We start from the raw sequence: 23,560 nt of genomic DNA, 5'->3' as shown, positions 1-23,560 counted from the left end.
TACTCTCTTGCCTTTTGTGAAAAATTCAATGTTTATTATCGTTTCATGAAAAATGTAAGCATTGTAAGTTCTATCACAAAACATCAGGTGTGCTCAAGGTGGAGCACATCAAATACCTGGATCTGGCTGGGGCACCCGACAACAGGTTTGGGAACCACTGCTCTATAAAACAGACCCTTGTTTGCAAACTCCAACAGCAGTTTTTGCATGCTGCAGTCCCCTTCACAACTGCAGTCCCTTGTCACTATAGTGGAATCAGCAGTGGCCACTAGATGGCACTGCTGTAAAGTTGACTCGGCACTCTCACATGAGGTAAGATCAAGAAATATGTGGTGTGATGAGGGGAGGAGCCAGAAGGGGAATTGAAGGGAAGCGACAGGATCGAGGAACCAATGGGAGGTTCCGATGTGGGCGGGGCTTAGCTAGCCTCAGGAGCTACTGTCTTGGCACAGAGTCTGCCCAGCAGCCCAGCCATCTGCAGTAGTGAGTTGACCCCCTCCGCCACCTTCATGTGAGTGTAGCCAATCTCCTGAAAGAGGCACAGTAGTAATTGGAGGGTGAGAGGTGCGCCCAGAATGGAATGGTCAAGTCCAGTTTACCTTCTTTTGGCAATATTAACTACAAAATACAAGTACTGGCTAGCTCAAACAGAAACACAATAGTTTTCAAACAATGAGGAAATTCTGTGGAAGGGTATTTGGTTAAAGCAAGGACAGGCCATTCCTGTCCAGAAGACCTGACCCAAGTTCAGTTTCAACTCCAATCAAGTTCAATTTCACATCTGAGATTTGCGGAGGAACAAAAACTGGCAGATCCTCCAGCCCGTTTTAGAGTGGAGCTGCCTGTTCACTGTCACACCCTAAAACAGAAGTGACACTAACCCTATCGTTGTCCTAATAGGTCAGGTTTCTCACCTTGATAAACTCCAGTTTCAGGTACTCCGGCATCTGGAAGGTCTTGCAAACTCTGAAGATGTTACCGATGATGTCTTCGGGGGAGTAACCCAGCAACCACAGCTGCTCGATGACCTTCAATAGGGTTCAAAAATTGAAAGTTAAGCAATGGGGTTAAAACCAGTGCTGATGGGAAGTGAAGTCTGTGGTCAGGGTCTATTTAGTACTTCTGCCCATGCTCAGATTTCACCACCCACCAGTGATCAGTGGAACTGTGCAACACCCCTCATTTTACACCCAAAGTAACAGAATCTAAACAGAGGACTCTGTGCACACATTATACACAATTTGCCATTGTAATATTACAAATCGATTACCATTGAGGCAGACCAACAGAAATCTTATGCTGATGAATATATATATATATATATATATATATATATATAATTTATTTATTTATTTTAAACAATTAGCTATTAACTACCTTGTAGGCCTCATCAATGTTGCCATTTACACAATGTTCCAGCATGCTTTTCACCAGCAGAGGATGGGGTTCATCACACACCTGCAAGATAAATACCCCCACATCGTTCAGAACCACTCACTCACTCACTGCTTGCCCCCATTCAAAGTTAAACTAAAATTTCTCCATGTTGTAGACACCAACACCAAGCCATCAGATTATTTTTATTTAATTACTTTAATTTCCATAGGTAACTAGCATTAAAGAGGTATAGACTCAATAGAAGTGAATTGAAGTATGCAGTGAATTCAGAATTCAGTGAAATCTGCATACCTTGAACACATTCTCACTGTTGACAAATCCAAATCCAGAATTTGTGGACTGCAAGTTGTTCAGGGCCTGTTTTCAAAAGAAATGTAATGACAAAATTGGTATTAAATTGTATGAGGACTCCCAGCCCAAGTAAACACAGCTTACCTTCTAACAACAACTGATATTTACTGCAATTTTTCTCAAACACAGATCTGAAATTCCTTGTCTTTATATACTGGAAAAATATGAGAATATTCCAGCAGACCCCCAAAATGTTTCAGAAAAACAGGTTACTAACCTTAACCAACAATCAGAGGAAAACAGAATTTAGAACTTTAAATGTTGTTTCAAATTTAATATTTTAAAAAATTGTTTAAGACGTTTTAAAAATGTCTCTTAGCCCATTTAAGCCTGCGGGCAACTAAAGTCGCCGAAGTCTCTACCACTCTTTTTCCATCTGTGAATATTTTTTGGATGACTATAGATGCTTACATAAGAAATCTCTGGGAACAATCTTGCATTAACGGGTTAAAACAGTCGATGGCCCGCAGGCATTCCAGCGGGTCTGAAAGGGACAGAGCATCTCTGAGATGCGCACGGCTGAAGACTTCTCTGTGCAAAGCGCCACACCTGCCGCATGTCCCCCTGGGCGGTGAAGATGATGGCCTCCAGGCCGTCGCTGGTGGTGGCCACGCCCTCCTTCTCCACCACCTCCATCAGCCGCATCATGATCTGCTCGTCCCTCAGCTTGGTGTAGCGTAGGACCGCGCAGCGCGACTGGATGGGTTCTGAGCAGAGAGTCGCGCACACGCACACACACACACACACACACACACACACACACACACACACACACACACACACACACACACACACACACACACACACACACACACACACACACACACACCGCGCGCGCGCGCCACACACACACACACACACACACACGGTCACGAGGAGCCTCGGCCTACACGCACGTACACCCCACTGCCGTCTGTGTGTGTGTGTGTGGTTGTGCCTATGTGTGCGTGTTTGTGTGTGTATGCGTAGGCAGACATGGGTGCACAGGCACATTCTGTTCAACACCATCAATAAATTTAAAAAACTGCTTAAATTTTTAAATAGACCAGGGTAGCCTAAGCTTGGTCCTATTTGGCTCTTAGAACTAAACCACTCAATTGAAATAATGGCTGCTTGAAATAGACTAAATGAATCTTCCCTCGCAAGTCAAAGATTTGCAGTCAAAAGAGAGCCAGAAAATTCTATGTACTGCAGTGTGGGATTAAAGTATCAGTCAGAGCACTGCAGCCAATTGTTAGAGAATAAAAATGTAAGTGGGATATTTATTCTCTACTTCCTCCTTCTGCACTGCCGGATTGCTCACCTATGATCTTATCGGAGGCGTTGCAGGCCAGAGCAAAGCGCGTGGTCTTGGAGTAGATCTCCATCGTCCTCCTCAGGGCCTGCTGGGCTCCGTCCGTCATGCTGGGGAGCATGGTAATAAAGTTATGTTTCAGTTAGTAAACACGCTCACCAGAAGTACATTGCATGCTGGGCTCTGTAGTCCCAATCTCGATCTTCGCCCATGTCATCAGAAGACTACGAATGTGTCCATAATGGCAGGACACAATTGGCCTTATCCTGTCAGTAGGTCAGGAGGGCTTAACCAGAGCTCCTCAGGTCCTCTCCAACAAGGTACCATGCACCCACAGCCACCCAGTTCCCACAGTGAGCACAGTTAAAGCATGCATCTACCTGGAGATTTAAACTAAATGGCGTTTCAAAGAAAACATTGGCAGCTATTACATAAACCCCTCTGTAACTGTTTTAATGGACATATAGGGTATACAGCATGGATGTCCTCATCATATGCACATTTACAAATTCTTTCAGACCTCTCTACCTCAGTCCTTTCCCAAGGTTACCCCCGACTAAAGTGATATTGCAGCTTGTCAACACACAAAGCACCTGATTTACTAAGACCATCACCAACCTTTCATAGCACATGCAAAACCAATAACAAGACCACTGATTGGTCGTGGTATTTGTTTCGCACCACGATCATTGGTTGTGTTATTAGTTTTTGACATCCATACACAGTGAGGCTATGTGCAGGCTGTGTTACCTGTCAGCTTCATCCAGAATGATGATCTTGTGTCGGCCTTTTGGCAGAGTCACTTTCTGCTGGGCAAACATTTTGATCTTGTTTCTGACAACGTCAATTCCTCTGGAGAAATGCAATACAACAATGTTATTAAGATCCTATGCTTTAGTTTCAAAAGTTTGCGTTGAACGTTCATGTTACAGTGAGTACTTAAAATAGCCATTATTTATTGTACGGTATACAGTGCTTTTAAAACCAGCTTGTATCAAAGTTTCGTTGATGCACTTCTATTTGAAGAGCAACACCAAAATGCATCCTCAGCCAAGGTGCACCTACTGCTAATAAACAGCATCTTCAATGAAGCTACATTAGATAAATAAATAAATAAATAAATAAATCTGCACATGCTGAAATTTACGTTGCAATTAATCACACTTGATGTGCTTAAATACATGCCAAGAGGACAGCTTTGTTTACATACGTTGAGCACAAAATGAAAATTTTAGTAACGTCTGTCATTTTCTGACTGGATCTCCCAACACTATTCATCTTGGCATTCTTTTGTTTTGTGGTCAAATTACAAAAGTGCATCTGATAAATGTCGCAAACGTTGCTAGGAAATTATCACGAATAAAAATTGAAGTTAGGCTGTCTCGTGTTGCACGAAACATCTTCGCCATCTAGCAAGCTCTGCGATGGCTGCCTGGACTAAATGATCTATTCAGAAAAGACAAATGATTCTGGCTCACCGGTCGTTGGAAGCATTGAGTTCCAGCACTGCGTCTTTCATTGCGGGACCAAGAAGAGCTCGCGCTAAACAAAGAATACTGGTGGTCTTTCCGGTACCAGGGGGACCCTACAAGCAAATATTACAGACAAAAAGAGGACCGAGAAAACATATCATGGTGAAGGTAAAATACTAAAAAGAAAAATACTACTTAAAGTGAAAACCCAGTATGGACTTTTTCAATTTCGATATTCTCCACACTACAAATACTGTTTCCACTATTTAGTGTGAAGCACTTACTGCTATGATGATGTTGGGTACATTTCCTTCTCTGGCAAACACCTGAAACGACATAATTAATCAGAGAACCGTTAATTCAGGTGGCATTGGTGCTGAATTTAACAATTTATTGCTAATGAGAAAAAAGATGAGCTGTTACCAAAGCAACCTTTAAATTAAGCCAACAATCTGCATAATAAACTGCTGCTTTGGACCTACCTCCAATCTGCTGACAGTGTCTTCATTCCCGACTATTTCATTCAACTTCAAGGGTCTGTATTTTTCCACCCTTAAATAATTAAAGGAACAATAAAGACGTCACCGAAAGATGCTCGCAAGCCAACCTAAACGACTGCATTGTGCGATGTCTATTGCGTCGGGAACAGCAAGCGTTTACTGACAGCTCTAGTTGAGCATATCATGAAGTTGTCTAGAGAGGTTACATAAAACTAAGCTGAACCTCACTCGTCCCCACCGAACGAGCAGCCGCGAAGGAGATCGTGGATACTAAACTACGAATCTGCGCTATTCGGAAAGCACCTTCAGTCCTGAGTGGCAGGCGGTGGCAAGACTTGCCAGTTAAGTCCTAGCCAACTAACGTTAACATTAGCTATCACGATAACGCGCTGTCAACATGAAAATATAAAACTTTAGTAACTTTACCATGGTAACTCATATGCAGTGCCTGACACCTTTCCTGGAGCCTCCTCTTTCTTTGAATCTGTGTCTGCTTGAGGTTGTTCTTCAGTTTCTTTCATTTCGACATCCATGCTTCAGCTCCAGACGAACCTTGCCCACTGGGTAGCTCCTTCCCGCCACCGCCACGACGAAGAAGAACCAAACAACTGGCGCTTGAATGACATCACATCCTGCACAGTGGGAGCCACCACCATAGATATTCTCCACCGCAACATAGCTGCAATTATGGCTGCAATTTGAAAACGCTCACAGATAGTAATTTAATAAACAGTATTTGATACTGTGCATTATTACATTGTATATTTGTAGATTAACACTGAATTGAATACAGACGCAAGAGACAACCATGACAGCGAGGATTTGCTCCAGGTCACACAGGTAAGGTCGCTAGCTCGCCAGCTAGCCTTATAGCAATCTTTCACATTCTGATGACTGAAAAGAAATATCTGGAAGGCACCACTTTCGTTCTTCCAAGTTTCGTATTCAGCATGAGGTGATGATTTAACAAATACGAATAATATTCAATAACACATCGGGGGCCTCTGTTTGAAAGCCAATATGGTCTTAGGCCGTGTGTATGGGTGACATTTCTCAATATTTTATTTACGAGACGTGATGTCAGAATGGTAAAAGTTAGTGCAATCAATTTGTCACAACAGAAAGAATATTTGTATAACTGATCGTAGAATTCTATGTCTGCATTATTTCTGCTGCAGAGGACGAATTGTGCAGGCGTTTGAGAGCTGTCATAGTTCACAGTTGCATCTATGTACCCAATATGCTAACAATAATATCGAATACTTCCAGTCTGTATTTTGAATGCAGAGTGTTGCAAGAACAATTGCAAAAAGGCTAGAAAGGTCTTTGTGTGAAGTGTAGAATCTCCGACAATACTCTTTGGTTGTTCATTTTAAGGTAACACCCATACACGTTTCTACTGGACACGTTGACTGTTTTGTGTTAATGGAAAGTACTACAAAATAAATGATTAAATATACCCGTAAAATCTCACTTTGATACACAAGGTTAGGTGTGCTGTTACAATCCATCAGCCCACAACGATGCTACTTGAACCAAATGATAATTCACTATTTTGCATACCCCTCACCCATTGGCATGATTTTACTGTAATTTGGAATGCATTAACCCACTACCTTTGCAGAGGAGCGGGTCGGGCCAGTTCTATGCCGTATATGAGCTGAGCCCTGTTACCCTGTTACTGTTTTACTGCAGTATTTCAGGGTAAGAAGCATGGCACATGGACATTAAAGGAATAAAGTTTTTGTGTTCCTGTAACTCTGAATCTGACACTAAACGCGTTGCTGTTAACAACTGTCAGCCTTGGGGAGGCGTACATCTGTTATAAAGAAAGCGCCTCGAACGCCAAAGGTTATTGCGTGCGGGTGTCCGCCAAAGTTATCTCATGAAACGTGCGCGCTCTTCAAACTTCTCCTGAAACGTGCGCGCATTATTGTTCTCTGGGGCATCTGCATCAGTCGTGATGAATTACAGCGGGGGTGTGACGTTGGTGATGGAACCAGCGGGGGGTGTTCGAGGTTCTCATCTTCCTCGTTGCTAGTGTAGTCATTCATGTGGGTACTTTATGTTCCGTGTTTAGCTGAGAGCAGTTCAGAAACTTCATTGAACTAACAGCCAAAGTTTACAGCGCACGTTGAGAGTAGACAAAGGTAAGTGTTCATTCGCTTCAGCGATCATTTCTAACCGAGTGGGCTTGCTCCCTCGGTTGAAAAATGCATTATTGTATGTAACGTTAGCTGACACATACCGTTAATACAAAAGTGAATGCATTGTTTTGCTAACGACACTAGCTAGCTAACCCTAGCCATCGAGTTTCCGTAAAGAAAATGTGCGGTTAGTCAAGTAGAACAGCTTAAATAAGTCGAATTCTTGTTACAAGTAGCTTGCTCAATACCACAACAAAACGTTGTAGGTTTCTAAAACAATTAGTTAGGTAATGTTAACTGAAAAGTGGCGTGGGGTAGCCTAGTGTATAGCAGTAACTTATAACCGTGATGTTAGTCAGCTTTAGCTATAGCTAACTGGCCAGTGAGGCACCGGAATGCAATGAAAACGCAGTGTTAGTGACATGTACGTTATCTGTTCTAGCTGTTTAGATAACTAGCAAGCTAATGCGTGTAAGCTAATTAGCTAGCTAATTTCTCGGCTCGACTGTTTAACGAAGTAGTAATGTAATATCAGTGTTGGTAATGTTTCGTTAGTTTTTAAACTTTTGACGAGTGTTATTCACTTCTTTTCTGACGCACGGAAATGGCAAGTAAAGTGAATTCAACCACTTGGCTAACTACTTTGCAAAACAAAATAATTTGTTGAGTCAGGTTTGAACTTATTGTAGCATTTAAACTAAACCAACACATACAGTACAAAGTATTAGATTGAAGTATACCCTATGTTAGAATGGCAAGCGTGTTCTCGGAGCATTGTTGTAAACAAACGTTCAAACACGAGATTCTCCTTTAATTCGTTAGTACAAGCAGGCTTGTGTTAGTGTGAAGTTTTCGCCGACCCAGATCCAGATTCCCCACCGCGTCTGTTAGTCAGTTATATTTGTCTTTTTAGTGATCAAACAATAGCTTGAACCTCATGGGACTGTGCTATGACCCAGCAAATTGGACCTGGTTTTTGAATATATTATGCATTCACGGTCAGTGATTGTAATAAAAAAGACAGGATGACATACGTGTGAGAAAACGATAATGAATTTAAATGAATTGCAGCGTCCCCTGGCACGCACTCCCTCCTCGTCCATAAGCTACATGCGCAAAATGCTTTCCTTTTTACTGTCCGTGTGACCTTTGATCTGTTAATACTGAGCTGGTCATTTGCATATAGAACTGTATCGCTGTGTGCTGAGTTGCACAGCGCGCCCATTGTTTTAATTGTTTGCAGGAAGGGCGACGGAGCTGTGAAACGTGTACTATGCAACAGACAGGCAGCCCTTACTATAAAGGCCGATCTCTACACTCCGACTGTAGAAGCTGCTTGCTTGTTTTGTAAATCATGTAGTCTGTGATCATTAATGGCGGTGTTGAGTAAAAACTATTAATTTATTAATTTTATAAATAGGTGCAAACTGTTAGCCAGTCTTGTTTAGGATAAAAGTGTCTCCTAAATAAATGTAATGTAATGTTTTTTCTTTTTTTGTTTTGTTTTGTTTTTTTGTTTTTTTTTGCATAAGGAGCTTCAGCTACTCCTTAGGGTTCTGGCTTCTGGCTTAGAATACCACATTGTGTTGTATCAGCAAGTCCCTTGCCTTCAAAAATCTATCAAGGCATATAAACGGACAGCTCTGTCTTGTGATAAAATGATGCATTGTGGATCGTCCTACATACGTGTCCCCTCAAGGCAACTGAGTAATCGTGATATTGCAAAACTTTTGAAGAGTATGGAAACTGACACTGCCCTGCAAAATTGCGCTGTCAAATCGCTGCTGTAAAGGATCGACTCGCTTTCCCACACTTGTTGACCCCTGCACCTGCGTGCCAGAATATCAGTGCTTGCACACAACAGGGGCTGCCCTGGCCGCCCCAGCTGCTGCTCCAGAGCGGAGTAAACCTCCCATGGCCCGGTTTCCATGGTAGCGAGTGTGTAAACAGAGCAAGGGGTTTGCCCGCTGGAGCCCTCTGCCTCCAGAGAAATGTTAGATGGCAGCTAAGTGAGTTTCGGGTTTTTGTGTACGCTGTTGAATAATTTCCTGTGATTGCATTTAGCATGAGTGCTACTGAAACCCTTAAGGAGCTTAGTCTGCGCTAAGACGTGGGCCTGCCCTGTAAGCCAGACTGCGCCAAGTAATTGCATTATCTGGTCGAAAGGTCAGTTTAATAGTGTGTGTTTCAGCTACTGACTCATAGCTTGTTAGCTTGTTGCAAGTCCAGAGTGCTTGTTTCCCATACTCGCGTAGAAGCTAATTTCATTTTCACTGGTACTTGGTTTCATACACACTAAATTAGTTACCATAAGCATGTAGTTCTGCATCATATGTCAGCAACTGGCACCAATACAATATAAAAATGATGATTGTGTCACCAGGATGTGGCCAGTTTTATTTAATTGAATGGCAGGCTTTTGAGAAGAGTGACACTGTGATTTTTCCCCAAAATTTGCAAAGTAACGAGCAAGTTATTTCTGTATTTCCAGCAAATTTTTAATGCTTGTGCAACATGATTTTATAAAAGTAATGAAAATATTTGGCTGCGTGAGCAGCATCAGGAGGGGGTGATGTGGAAGCCCCTGCTCTCTTGTTTATCACTGTGTAAACCCCTCAGAAACGGGGTGCTGGTTTTCCACCCTCCCTTTACCTGGTAGTCCGGTGTGGAGACAGTCTGGCCAATCGGTAGCTCTAATTGTTCAGTTACTGACCTGGGAGGAAGGAAAACCAGGACCGGATTTGGATTCAGGGGCCCGATTCGATGATGCCGGGTGTGTGTGACGCGCGCTCCTCTCAGCCCAGCCCTGTCCCCCCACCCCCTGTGTGTCTCCGGCAGGCTGGAGCATGTGGACGTCCTGCTGTAGCTGGCTCTGCGTGGAGAACACCGCCTCTGCCACGGTGGAACACAACGGCAACACGCGGCGCCAGGTCTACACCAACTCGGGGTTCAGCTCCTCCCCCACGGCCCCCGAGCACCTGTGCAAGGCCTGCGGAGGCCGCTTCAACACCGTCGCCAGGAAGGTAAGCCCCCCCCCCCCCCCCCCCCGCCGGGCGTCAAGACCCGTCATCGACGCTTTCCCAGCATGCACAGCTTCACTGGCCTGCTTAGTGTTTATACAGGGAAGATCGCCGTTGTTTGACTTAATTTCCAAAGTTAAATAATTTAATAATCAAAATGAATAATTTAGTAATAAAATGAGACAGTCTGTCCTTCCTCCTTAGGTGTTTTTGTTTTAGTTTAGTTCCGCAGTCAGGGGGAAGAAAAGAGAGTTACAGGTAGGGATGGGGATCGTAGTGCAGACAGTGCCATGGTGGGGAGTCCACCCTGTGGACTGAGTTGCACAGTCTCCCCATAGTAACGTTGTTAAGGTTTTTAAAAACCTGATGACGTCCCACGGCTCCCAAAGAGGAACCGTACGGGAGTGTTAATATCGTTTCAGCCTCACGCTGTACGGCAACGTCGTCGTAAACCAGGTGTGCCGTTAAAATGAATAAAATACGATCTAATTCGGGACTGCTTCAGTTCTGTTCCTGGAAATCTGTCGTCCTGTGGGTTTTCGCTCCAACCCAAACAAAGCACACCTCATTCAACAGCCAGAGATCCTGTTGCGCTGCTCATTAGTGGAGGTGTGCCAAGTTACGGATGAAATGAAAACCAACTGGACGGTAGATCTCCAGGAAAACGGGTTGGGCAGCCCTGGTCTAAAGGCATTTTGCTCGGGTCTTTCATTTGATAACTGTACCATCAGTGACTTCAAGGGTGGAGTCATGCATTCGGCTGAACGCCTTCTCCAAATGTGTGCTTCAGTCATGGGTCTGGGATAACAGGGGTCAGTCAGAAAATGGCCCAGATGAAAGCGGCGGGGGTGGGGGGTGGGATGAACCACATCACGCCAGCCGAAAAAAGATCTGGGGCTTCAGTCGGCCTGCATCATTCAGACGATAGAAGAACCGTACTGCCATTAACAATGGACAGGTCTGTGTGCTTTTTGTTGTGGACATTTTGTGGTCCGGTAAAAAAGGAACATCGCTGCTTTGTAATGAACTGACCGGTCTTTGGCTTGTGCCCGTTTAGCTCGCGCGGCGCTCTGTGCTTTCTGGAGCCACGCCCTCGGCTCGCCAGTCCCGCCCGATTGGCCGAGCCGCGCGCCGCGTGGGTACGCGGGCGACGGAGAGAGGCTCGCGTGACAGCGCGGCACCCGACACCGGCGCGGCCGCCCGCTGTTGCCCGCCGTTCCCCCGGCGTCTCCGTCACGCGGCACGGTCGTCACGCCCCCCTTACCGCCGCACAGCCTCTTTTCAGTCCAGACCGCCGGATAATGTTTTGAGCGGTCGGTTACAGGAAGTCTGGCCTTTCCCATTTCTTACACAATCGTGAGTTCATTTACGTGCGGGATGACTGTATTTCATATTACGCAAGACTTTCCCCCTTAAAAAATCCCCCTTAAAATGACTATATGTAGTTTAATTAACGCCGTGTAGCAGTGATAATTACTCCAAACACGTGTTGGTCAGTGCGTTGTTTATACGGAAACCAGCGGGCAGATGGCGTGTATTTGCCCAAGCGAGACCATTTGTTTGATTACGGTAAGGATACAGGCGCAGATACCCTAGAGGTGTTGTAAAGCGATAAAATTTTAGAGATATTCTCAAACCCCTCGTGTTTCTGCTTTTACAGCAGATGATTTTAAAGGAAAAGCAGACCATCTTGCCATGTTTTTTTTTTTTACATCTAAAGTGTACACAGGAAAATTTTGTTTATGAAGATAAAGTTAATATTTATCGCTGGTGTTCACAATAGAACGATGCCGAAGGAAGTGCTTGTTCTTTTTTGTGTTTTTTTCAGTTTGTGGTGACGGACAAGGGTAATTTAAGCGAAATCCTGTTTATAATTCCATCCTTCTAAAGTCATCATTCGCCTCTTGTAATCCTCTAAATAAGATTAATCACCATCTGTGTATGAATGAAATTGTTGTCGGGCGTCCGCATCGCATCCGCAGTAGTTTTCCTGGTCTCCATTTTGTTTCTGGCGCTGATTGCTGTGCCCTGATGTCCATTATCTCTTTTGTACTGTGCTCTGCGCTGGTAAGACACGGCTCTTTGAAGCCCCTGCAACCCGTACACACGCTGATTCCCACGTTTTTGCGCCAGTTCCGTAAACCTAAACGTTGCACCTTTGGTGACCTCGTGCCTTCAAAGAGAATCCGCTCAAAGGCTGTTTTGCCTGCCCTTCAACCCTGCTATAATTCGAGCTCTGGACATTCAGCCAGGTCCACTTGAATTGTTTATGGTCTGGAATCTGCCTCTGGCGATGGAATCGCACCCTAGCACGAGGGTTTCAGTCTTCCTGTTTACGACTGGGGGAGTTGAAGTGGTGGGTCATCATGTGTTTGGTAAATTTGGTCCCCTTTTCGGGGGTTGGGGTTGGTTGTGACTTCTCGCTGTGGCTAAAAGCAGGAAGTGGCTTCAGACTTGCCTGCATGTAGGGAAATGTAGGCTGGGGATTTCTCTCTTAAATTGCATTACATTACAGGAATTTAGCAATTTAGCAGACGCTCTTATCCAGAGCGACTTACACAACTTTTACATAGCATTTACAGTGCATCCATTTATACAGCTGAATATATACTGAAGCAATGCAGGTTAAGCACCGTGCTCAAGGATACAATTGCAGTGTCCTAGCCGGGAATCGAACCTGTTACCTTTAGGTTTCAAGACCTGCTCCTTACCTGTTATACTATACCTTACCCTCCTCATCAGCTTTCCATCATGGAGTAGTCCCTGCCCCTTTCCGTCTCCATGCCTACCCCGTGTGCAGCCTGTGTTGTCTTGGACGACTGACTGCGTGTTCTTCTCAGTGCCGTAAACACAGCCTGGTCTTTGGGGAATGAAACTGCGTGTCATTTCTGTGCAGAAGCCTTTTGGATATCCCAGGTATACATGGAGGGGACAGAACAGGTCAGGAGTGCATTCTATGGTTTTATGACACGGGAAAAACAACTTGATTAGCTTTAGCTGTATCTGGACTGGTGGGGGATTTGTAGTTTGGGGCACTTTTTAAGAGTGGTTGAGCACTTTCACATGTGCAGTAATAGAATTTCTATTGTGTTTGTCAATAGAAAGTGCACTGGAGAGAACTCCATTTTGTGTCTGTCATAAGAGGCCGACTGTGGATTCCTTCTGGCTGTTTTATGCTTAATTTTGTGGTGCCCGACTGCTTAAACACATCAAGCTCCAAATTTTGATTTGGTGTGTTCGGTTGCCCGTGTTTTTGTGAGCGCTTGTGGTCTCTTTCACTGCCTTCTCCCCCCCCATTTCATAGACTAATGCTGCAGGACGGTAAAACGGGGCTGCCCAACCCTGTTCCTGGAGATCTACCATCCAGCTGGTTTTCACTCCAACCGTAACAAAGCACACCTCATTAAACAGACAGATATCTTGGGCTGCTGATTAGTAGAGTCAGTTGTGCCACATCAGGGTTGAAATGAAAACCTGCAGGACGGCAGATCTGCTGGAATAGGGTTGGGCAGCCCTGCGGTAAACACTGTGTGATTAGCCTAGCTGAAAAGCTAATGTTCACTAGATGACTGGCACCCAGAGTTTAGCTTCTGATTCTGACGTTAGCTGTCTGCGGTGGAGTGTCTCCCTTTCCACCCGATGAGCATAATTCTCATTTTGCGCAATGACCAAGCATGGCGGTATGTGTTGCACAAAGTAAAAAATAAAAATCTCTTCTTTGACTTCCTGTTTTTGGGTTTTTTGTCACCACAGTAACAATGCTGGGCCCACAGTCAACTCGCAACCTGTTTAGGGAGCATTCTTTAGTGTTACCTTTGAAATCTGCCCCTAATGGATGCAATTGAGGCCCCAGATGTTGTTCACGTAGGAGCAGTTCATGAAACTCTGCAGATGGTCGTGCTGCTATGTGAAACAGACTTGGCACCAGAACTTTGATGAAATGATTTAACAGGGTGAGCTACACAGCAACCCCTTTTAGTAAAATGTTTTGTTGAAAATTCTCAGAAATCGGCAGGGATTTCTCTTGACAAGCACCTAAAGACATGTCAAATTTGAATATGCATATTGCCTGTGTGTCATCATAAATTATTTTAAATTGGTATGTACTACAGTCACAAGCTTGAAGTCTGATATCCATGTCCAAACATGTCCATTATAAACAGTATTTCAAAAGCATGTATGACCCAGGTGTGATTCTGAAGCCTGTTGAGTAGGTTTTGTGAGCAGGTCTCTGAGTAGGTTTTGAGAGCAGGCCTGTGAGTAGGTTTTGTGAGCAGGTCTATGAGCAGGTCTGTGAGTAGGTTTTGTGAGTAGGTCTGTGAGTAGGTTTTGTGAGTAGGTTTTGTGAGTAGGTCTGTGAGTAGGTTTTGTGAACAGGTCTGTGAGTAGGTTTTGTGAGCAGGTCTGTGAGTAGGTTTTGTGAGCAGGTCTGTGAGTAGGTTTTGTGAGCAGGTCTGTGAGTAGGTTTTGTGAGCAGGTCTGTGAGTAGGTTTTGTGAGCAGGCCTGTGAGTAGGTTTTGTGAGCAGGCCTGTGAGTAGGTTTTGTGAGCAGGCCTTTGTGGAGCAGGGCTTGAGTAGGTTTGTGAGATGTAGAGTAGGTTTGTAGGAGCCGTGTGTGTGAGTAGTGTTTGTGAGCAGTGCTTGGCGCATGCATGCTGACCCACTCCTCTTTCCGCAGCATGTCTGTGTGGACTGCAAGAAGAGCTTCTGCAGCCGCTGCTCGGTGCAGCTGGACCTGCGTCCGCGGCTGTGCCACACCTGCCAGCGTTTCCACGGCACCCTGTTCGACCGCGCGGAGCTGATGCGGCTGAAGGTGAAGGACCTGCGGGACTACCTCCACCTGCACGAGGTGCCCACGCAGATGTGCCGGGAGAAGGAGGAGCTGGTGGACCTGGTGCTGGGCCAGCGCACCCCCAGCAGCAGCGGCAGCAGCAGCGGCAGCGAGGGCGTGTCCCGGCCCCTCCGGACCCCGCCCAGCCCCGCCCCTCCCCGCTCCTCCTCCCCCTCCCCCTCCGACCCGCCCCCCGCGGAGCCCGCCGTGGAGCTGCTCGGCGAGGAAGACGAGGAGCAGGTGAGTGCCGTAGCGCAGCCGCCGCCCCCCGCCCCCTCGCCAGGTGCCACGCGCGTCGCCATGGCTACCGCGCTGCTCTCCTGTAGCCAGCTAGCAACACCAGGGCTTTTTGCATGCGGTCTGGGGCACGAGTCGCGCGGCTTGCTAACTGAGTGCTTGCTGAGTGTTGCATTTCGCTCCAGAGTCCACCCGCACCCGTGGACTCCGGTCAGGAGGAGGCCCCTGACACCGAGATGGACACGGAGGTCCAGGGGGAGCAGGAGTCCCAGGTACAGCCCGGCCCCAATAGAAGGCCTCTGATTCGCTGGTGTCTGTCGTGCAGTTTGCTTCTTGGAGACGGTTGCGTTTCATGGGCCGCTGAGCCATGGTGAAGCCCTGGAGCCGCGGGGTGAAGATGAGTGGTAGCTCATATTCCGTGTATCGGTCTTCCAAAGTACAGAAAACATTGATAGTGTACACACTGGTATATACGCAAGTATATTCAGCAGTGTGTTGTAACATATCCTTGACGCTAGCGTGATTGAATGTGAAAATGTGCCGCTGATTACTGAAGGTAACAATGCTCTGGCCAAGCCAACATAGCAAGTTTGGTTGAGCTGCAGTGTTAGCAACCTGGGTTTGAATACCCTTGAGAAAACGATTTTTAACCTGAGTTAAGATCCAGCTGTATCAATGGAACACGTGAAGAAATTGTGACATGTATTAGTCAGTCAGCAATGGGTAACTAGCATATTTAACAAACGTTTCAGTGGCGCTCGGGTGCGTTTTAATACGCTTTCAGCGGGAATGAAAACGTCTGGCAGCGCACACGCGGCGCGGTCTCGCAGCGCGAGTCGTGATTTTGGCGTTCTGTCTCGTCGGGAAACGAGGCTGCGATTCGCGCGACAGCGACTTTGATCGCTGTCAGCGAGGGGCTTTCCAGTCCTCGCCTCTTCTCCGTAACCAGGGCGGCCGTCGCCTCGCTCCAAAACCGCGCTTTTCCGTTTTCGCCGCGCCGCCGTGCCTGGCTGCTAGCGCCCGCGCGGCGGCCTCCGGTGCGTCTGGCCGTCGCTCGGCCCCGTCGTGTTCTCACCCTTCGACGGTGGCCGGAGATGGGAGCTGCAGCCGGCGGTGTGGTTTTCCTGCGAAACAGGCTGTTTCGCGGCCGCGCGTGTCAGCTGAGGTCGTCTGCGTGAACAAGCGAGCGCTTTTCCTCACGCTCGCGTGCTCACGGCACGACGGACGGGTGTCGCTGTGATACCGTTTTGGAGTGAAGCGCCTTGATTCTGACACCATGAACGGCTTTTTCCCCGCTCGTTGCTTGCACAAGACGCCAGTTCTTAAAGGCCAGTGGTTTACAATGGTTAATGAAATCTATGCACGTGACTCTGGAGCCTGCTGATAAAGCTGTTAATCTAGTGCTGGTTGCTTTAGCGCTCGAAACCTAGCGTCCGTAACCCGCTCTATGTTTGTTTTTGCTGCTTGCATCGCATTTCTCTTTGGTTTCAGCTGACTCTCGAGCTCAGTGCTGTGTGAGTAACATGTAAAAACACTCAACGTATTAGCGAAACAAACCACGAAGCAGAAGGATTTAAATACCCCATCATATACCCCCCTTCTTAGTGGTGCTGGTTTCCCGTATTGACCCCTTGGTGTTTGACCACATCTTGACCGCACTATGGTTGACCCCTTGATGGTTTAGGAGGACCCCATGTGTGTAGGCCTTGGTGGTTCAGGTTGTGTGTGTATTGCTTCCTTGGTGGTTCTAGACTGTGTCTTAAGAGGAGAAAAAAAGTTAGTGTTAAATTAGCTGAAACGGTGCTGTACTGAACATCCAGGTTCTTAACACTGTTCCTTGGTCTGTGTTCAGCACAATTCTGACACATCGCTCACAGCTTATGGGTACAGCCACGGAGCAAACGTGTTATTCATATGTAGCAGGACGTAGAGAAATGCTCTGCGTCCTGAACACACCCCCCTGGTCCAGCTGATACCGACCCCTTCGGCTCTCCCCCCCTACCCCCCCAGTCCTCAGACACGGACGAGATGGTGACCCCCAGCCGCCGGGCGTCGCTGTCCGACCTGAGCGGCGTGGCGGACATCGAGGCGCTGAGCGTGCGGCAGCTGAAGGAGATCCTCGCCCGCAACTTCGTCAACTACAAGGGCTGCTGCGAGAAGTGGGAGCTGATGGAGCGCGTGACGCGCCTCTACAACGACCAGAAAGACCTGCAGAACCTCGGTGAGGCTCGGGGGGGGAGGGAGGCGGTGCCTTCCCCTAAATAAAACACCTCTCGCAGACCCGCCCTCCAGTGTGCAGCAGTCCTTTTACAGCAGAAGGGTGCTGATGAGATCGTCCTGAAATAAATGCGGTGCATTCATTTTATTGTGTGACACGGCTGCGCACACAATTACATTATGGGCGCTCCTAATAAGAAATTTAAAGTCTACTTCTGGCACAACATTTATTGTAATGTTAGTCGTTTAAAATTCATTTAGTACTGTCTTAAATGCATTAGCCATAGGGGGAAAAGTTTATTAATTAGATATGAATTTCCACAGAATTCATCCTTGACGCCATTTGTGTTAGAAAGGGTGAATGTCTCAGTCGCGTGCCGTGCTGTATTTGGAAGCGGACGTTCTGATTTGTGGGCCCTCCCTCTCTCTCTCTCTCTCTCCTTTTCCCCCTCCAGAGCCCACTGGCGCCCCGAGCCTGGAGGAGAACCTGTGCAAGATCTGCATGGACCTGCCCATCGACTGCGTGCTGCTGGAGTGCGGTCACATGGTCACCTGCACCAAGTGCGGCAAGCGCATGAGCGAGTGCCCCATCTGCAGGCAGTACGTGGTGCGCGCCGTGCACGTCTTCAGGTCCTGACGCGCCTGGGCGTGCACGTGCGTGCGTGTGCGCGAGCGCGCGCGGCGGGAACGCGGGACAGCCACGCCAGCACGGCCTCTCCGGAGACGCCCCCCCCCCTCCCCTTGACACATGCGTACAAATGCGCAGGTACGCATACGCAGACTCTCTCAAACACGCGTACAGACACACACGTATCCACACGCATACCCAGACTCTTTCTCACACACACACACACACACACACACACACATACGCAGACTCTTCCACACATACACACACACACAACCCCAGAGCAGAGGTCAGTTCCGGGACGGTCTCATCACACCACCGGGCCCTGTGCTCAATCTTCCACGGGGGGGTGGGGGGGGGGGTTACGGATGCCACCGGGTGCTCTGTGCATTTAAGGGCACGTAGAAACCGGTGGATCCTTTCTCCCTCTCGAAGGTTCCTGAACCGTTCAAACCGAGCTACTCACTCAGCGACGCACTCAAAATGAGCCTCCTCCTCCTCCTCCCCGCCCTTAATAAGTAGGCAATAAACCCACTGGATTTCAGGGGTGGCGTTCTCACTCTGGGGCGTCGCCGCCGGAGGCGTGCCGAGCGCCTGTTTCGCTCGCGGATGCAGAACTTTTTAACGCCCTTTTAGTGAGGTGCGTTTGTGTGAGCTGCTAGCCTGAAGGCAGCTGTGAAGCTGTCGAGAGAGAGAGAGGAGATCGCTGGGCCCCTGCAGCGCCGACCGCATCGCGGAGGGTTCCAGAGACAGGGACGGACGGATATGCAAACAACGACATTTCAGCTAATATTGTGAAATGGCTTCCATATTTTATGTGATTTTTTTTTTGTTTGTTTTTCTTTTCCCCCCCCCCACTCCTCTTCACACAAAGTGCAGCATTGGAGAGGAAGGGGGTGTCTTGGAATGTTAAGGAAGTTAACTGGCCATAGTATAGCAGTGCACACAACCAGCCCAGTAATAATAGATCTGTAATGACCACTTATACCGCAGCGGAGTCTGTCAGCGGAGCTGTTATGTTTTCCAGGTTAAATCCCTTCGGAGATTAGGGGCTTTGCTCCAGGCCACGGCGCACGTACTGCGCACTTCCCACAGATCTAATCTTTGCCCTGCGGGAACAAAGGGCTTTCGCTACATCGCGAGCCGAGCGCCGCTCGAGAGGAAGCGCTGCTCGGTCTGCCGCGGCCGAGGCGCGGCCTCGTGTCACCCCGTCGGATTAAGCGCCCTATCAAAAACAGCTCGCGCTAAATTACGTCTGAAATATTGATGCGGTGACGTCGCGCTCGTGGAATACGCGGTCCGGGAGAGCTGGAGCGCGTGAATGATTCATCGGGGTTAACCGTTGGATGCTCCTCCCGGCCCGCCCTCTCGCCTGCTGTCCTCAGAGGTGTGGACGGCTTTAAGCGGTTAGCGCTTTAGCCGTACCTCAGTGCCGCGCGTATGCAAAGCGAGAAGCCTTCGGCTTCACGTTTGATTACGAGTCGCGCACTGGGCCCACCCACTCTGCAACCACAGCCCAGCTCCTGCTGTACGGTGTATTTACAGTATGTCTGGGTGTGTTCCTGAAATGGAGAAACCTAAATTTACACCCAAACGTAATTGGTTAATTTTAAGACTACTTCTTCGCGTTTGTTTCGGTGACGTATTAATAAAATTCGATCGCAGAATTTGTTTTGTTTTTTCAAACAACGTTAGACTGAAGGCCAACTGCAAAACGCAGGCTTGTGTCGACTGTAGCATAGTGGCCAAAAAAGCTAGTGGATCCTCCAAATTATCAGTCGTATTGGTTTTACTCTACATATGTGCAACATTGTGATGTGGAAATGCTTTCTACCACAGACAGTGGATTCAATTTTTGAACTGGGCTGTATCCTCAGTAATAGAAAGTACACAGAAAGCTTTGCCGTTGCAGATACGTTAGATACTCTGTGAAACCCAGTCCAGTTCATGTAAGGAGACATGTTAAAGCTCTGTTTGAAATGATTATTTCTCGTGTCTTCAGTGTAAGTATTGTAAGGGAGCTGAATGTATTTCCAGGTGTGTGGATGAGAGCGCTGTTTTCTGCTTGGCCTGCTTTTCGTGTGCGACTGGTTTACGGCAGGGGCTGCCTCTGGGGTATTCTCTCAGCACCTAACATGACACGAGTCCCAGTACCTCTGTCTCAATGGGGTCGCCCAGCACCAAACTGCATTACTATGCTATGACTGCAGGGGGAAGTCCATTCAAGTCTTTCATTCAAATTTCTTTAGCCAATTTTTTTTTATTGCTGGGATGAATACACAAAGCGTTTCCTTAATTGCTGAGTCTCGAGGTAGTTCGTTCAGTTTTTTTTACCAAAATACCTTTGCAGCTGCGTATGTAGGTCAGCCTGGTGCAAACCACTCAGAGTGTACACGAAGGACTTGGCTTGCCGGATATTTTCACCAATTCAGTACTCTGCCTTCAACGTTCAGATGGAACCCACCGCGTTCCGTAAGGACAAAGTGCATTTTTTGCATCGTGTGCATTCGGGGTGGACCCGAAAGCATATAGCACACAACACTCTGAAGAAGGGCAGTTTGTAAACGGGGGCACCGTACAGAAATCTCAGCGGCGCTGCAGACGAACAGAGTGCCAGCCGCCAGACGAATCGGCTGTAGTTCAGTGGGGCTTCCCTCACCTGACCCCTGATGCCATGCGGAAGAACACGTGTCTGTCCTGTGGCCTTCAACACCAGCACTTTACACAGTACCAAGCCAACGCTCAGGAGCGCTTCGTGCTTCTCTAGAGAGCTCCTCTTGAAATTTTTATTTTTTGTTTGTTTTTTTTTGGCTGGACCGCAACAGCGGGGCCAGCCCTACAAACGCGAATGTCTGTGACTGACTGAGTGACTGAGTGAGTGATGAAGTTACACCATTGGTCGGCCGAGTTATGAAGTTACACCATTGGTCGGCTGGATCAAGTGTGTTAGGTCCAGCCATATACTAGGTTTTGACCTGGTCTTGTTTAAATATCAGATTATTTTTGAGAGTAGTTTTAGTACGGTGTTTCTGGGAATGACATTGATTATGATGATAAATGTTTATGTCGTCAATGTATGGCAACAACAAACAAAAAAAAAGTGTACCATTATAGGGAGTGGTGGAGGTGCATGTGTCTAAGCAGAATACAAGGTCTAATGTGGTCTTGGGACATAACTGGTGTGAGCAAGAAATGCACTCGATGTTTTTAACTGTCTTGGGTTTGTTGGCACTGCTTGAACGATTGAATGACTCCATAAGTACTGAAGCGTTGTAGCTCTGCTATACAATTGATTATAACAATAGATTTGACGATGCATTCTGGTTTATCGTAATTAGGACTCGCGGCACTGGAATCAGTTTTGAAATATTTCTGGAACGTTTTTTTTTTTTTTCTCTCCCTGAAAACGGAAAGTACAATGATCTTTGTTTACAATAGAAAGGGTGGATGGTAATATTTTTAAAATATTTGCCCAAAATGGCTACAGTGGCCTATCCAGGGTGCACGTGTGCAAGCAGGTGCGCACGTACGTGTATGTGCGTGTGTGTACATGCATGTACTTGCAGTCATCTTGTGGGTCTGGTAGGGTGCAGGTTAGTCCATATTCTACCTTTGTTGATTCATGAGGACTAATATTTTAATGGAAATTAACTGCTGTGGCCTTTGGTCAAGAGGTGGCCATTCAAAGCCTCTCTTATGTTTTAAGTTGAGAGAACGAACTTTGTCTTTCCAAAAGTGCCATGCTCATTGTTTAATGTTGTAATCACTGATTTGAAAAATCTTATGTATTGGACTATAATTCCCTGCTTCCTGTGAACGTGTATGAAGAAGAACTTCAGAACCCAGATTCAATCTGGCTGGAACGGTGTTAGTCTTTACAAAACAGAGCCTTGGATTAACACCATATTGAGCAAAACCTTAACGTACTGCAAATACTAATGTGCATTTGAGAGCACAAATTAGAGAGAGGACAAACCAGCGTGCTGTGGGGAAGCGTCTGGAATGCTTGTTCCATGTGGTATAAAGTATGTCGGGGCAGACTTTCTGTAAGGTATTGCATCTGGATTATGTTTGTTATATTTAGATTGTAACTTTATTTTCTTATGCCACTGTGAGATGTCATGAAAATGATCCAAACCTGGGGAGGGAGGGAGGGGGGGGGGGACTGAGGGGTTGAATTTGTCATGATTCTTTGCTCTCTGTTGTCATGCAAGGGTTCTCTGGTTTGGATTTTAAACAGTGTGAGCCAGATATGCTATACACTGAATACACAGTGAACAGGATAAAAATGAGAAAATAGGGTTTAAAATTCTGAGAAAAGAAAATGTAAAAATATTTTTGAATATGTCTAAAAAATATATACATTACCAAATCTACCTTTGTTCTGTTGTGCAGAGATTTTTGGTTGACATTTTTATATTAATAAAAGTTAACTTCAGTAAAACGTTGTCTTCATTGTTTCCTGTTGTTGTGATTCAGACGAGGAAAAAATATACATTTTTTATGAAAAATGCAGAAAATGCTGCTGTAAACGGTTTTAGAATATCCTTGAGTATTTTTGCTCATTGCATCTATAAGGCAACACAGGAGTAAACTGGCAGGATGGATATGCTCTCGAATCTGTGTTTCTGAGAGTAAGGCAAGAGAATTAAAAACTTGATGTACCCTTTTACTGAAATCATTTTCTTTCCCAGTGGATACGGTATTTGCCTCATCCTGTGCTTCTATCTTGTTTTCGATTGCTTGCACAGGAATTTCCGTCTGTAAATATCGACCCAGGTTTACATAATGCTTAAACCGTCTTGACTTTTGAATCCCTGTCTGGGAGGAAGAGCGTTGACAGTGGCTTTTAAATTCACTCCCCAGCACAGCCCATCTGTTCCTGTGGATCAACATCATTTTGACAAAAGCTGGCCTGGGCATTCTTCTCCTTGTCGAGCAGTGTAAGTCGTACCAGTACCATAAAACAGCCAGGAAATACGAGATCTCTGCGCCCATTGTTTCAGAACTCTGAATGGTGGGAAGTCAGCCCTGGAGTTCCGAGCATTGTTGCTCCACCGCAGAAGAATTCTTTTGTAAAGGGGGGGTGGGGGGGGAGGCATCGCTTTTACCTTGAAATGTCCTCAGAACAGCCAAAATGCTGTCTTCGCTGGATCGCTGGGTGAACAATACACCGTACCAAGATGGTGAAAATTGATATGTCTTTCCTCTCCGCGGAGCTCATGACTCCCAACCGAAGAGAGCTTACTGATTGTCTATAACCACAATAGGAAGCCATTCAATTATTACAATCTCAGGCTGTAATTATGTGAACAAAATACCTTTAATAATATATATGATGTCAGACTCCTAGGTATCTTGAAATGGATAGGCACTGTTATGCAACGCTTGTATCGGGTTGCCTCAGCTGTTGTGTAGTCTAAATTGTGAACGGCAATTGAGTTTTTTCACGTGAAGAATAGCCT

At 46.6% G+C, this 23,560-nt stretch overlaps 2 protein-coding genes across 4 annotated transcripts; one reads left to right on the top strand and one right to left on the bottom strand.

The window, feature by feature from the left end:
• Positions 1-7: 7 nt before the first annotated feature.
• Positions 8-5,637, bottom strand: rfc2 (replication factor C (activator 1) 2). Its single transcript, XM_064352409.1, has 11 exons — positions 5,442-5,637; positions 4,998-5,067; positions 4,800-4,841; positions 4,522-4,628; positions 3,794-3,895; positions 3,053-3,153; positions 2,299-2,456; positions 1,690-1,755; positions 1,378-1,458; positions 915-1,028; positions 8-529 (listed from the first exon to the last, which is right to left on the bottom strand). Exons 1-11 carry the CDS (start codon positions 5,546-5,548, stop codon positions 419-421), a joined length of 1,059 nt encoding a protein of 352 aa, XP_064208479.1. The 5' UTR covers positions 5,549-5,637; the 3' UTR covers positions 8-418.
• Positions 5,638-5,682: 45 nt separating this feature from the next.
• zgc:171740 (uncharacterized protein LOC795694 homolog) lies at positions 5,683-22,539 on the top strand. Of its 3 annotated transcripts, none has more exons than XM_064352411.1 (6): positions 5,683-5,855; positions 10,001-10,185; positions 14,861-15,253; positions 15,436-15,522; positions 17,261-17,471; positions 17,923-22,539. In XM_064352411.1, the coding sequence occupies exons 2-6, from the start codon at positions 10,009-10,011 to the stop codon at positions 18,102-18,104; spliced, it is 1,050 nt and encodes a 349-aa protein (XP_064208481.1). In that variant the 5' UTR covers positions 5,683-5,855; positions 10,001-10,008; the 3' UTR covers positions 18,105-22,539. The 3 variants fall into 3 exon arrangements, with proteins under 3 accessions (XP_064208481.1, XP_064208480.1, XP_064208482.1); XM_064352410.1 differs by lacking the exon at positions 5,683-5,855 and adding an exon at positions 6,882-7,165; XM_064352412.1 differs by lacking the exons at positions 5,683-5,855; positions 15,436-15,522 and adding an exon at positions 6,883-7,165.
• The last annotated feature ends 1,021 nt before the right edge of the window (positions 22,540-23,560 follow it).

The sequence above is a fragment of the Anguilla rostrata genome, chromosome 9, assembly GCF_018555375.3.
Source record: "Anguilla rostrata isolate EN2019 chromosome 9, ASM1855537v3, whole genome shotgun sequence".
NCBI lineage: Eukaryota > Metazoa > Chordata > Actinopteri > Anguilliformes > Anguillidae > Anguilla > Anguilla rostrata.
This window is presented reverse-complemented; position numbering and strand designations above follow the sequence as displayed.

What these genes read in the sequence shown, in the direction of transcription:
- zgc:171740 (XM_064352411.1), top strand. Translation starts at nt 10,009, where the DNA reads ATGTGGACGTCCTGCTGTAGCTGGCTCTGCGTGGAGAACACCGCCTCT. An exon ending in TCAACACCGTCGCCAGGAAG is followed by an intron (nt 10,186 to 14,860) that starts GTAAGCCCCCCC and finishes CTCTTTCCGCAG; the next exon opens with CATGTCTGTGTGGACTGCAA. An exon ending in GAAAGACCTGCAGAACCTCG is followed by an intron (nt 17,472 to 17,922) that starts GTGAGGCTCGGG and finishes TTCCCCCTCCAG; the next exon opens with AGCCCACTGGCGCCCCGAGC.
- rfc2 (XM_064352409.1), bottom strand. Translation starts at nt 5,548, where the DNA reads ATGGATGTCGAAATGAAAGAAACTGAAGAACAACCTCAAGCAGACACA. An exon ending in ACACTGTCAGCAGATTGGAG is followed by an intron (nt 4,842 to 4,997) that starts GTAGGTCCAAAG and finishes ATGTCGTTTCAG; the next exon opens with GTGTTTGCCAGAGAAGGAAA. An exon ending in TACCCAACATCATCATAGCA is followed by an intron (nt 4,629 to 4,799) that starts GTAAGTGCTTCA and finishes ATTTGCTTGTAG; the next exon opens with GGTCCCCCTGGTACCGGAAA.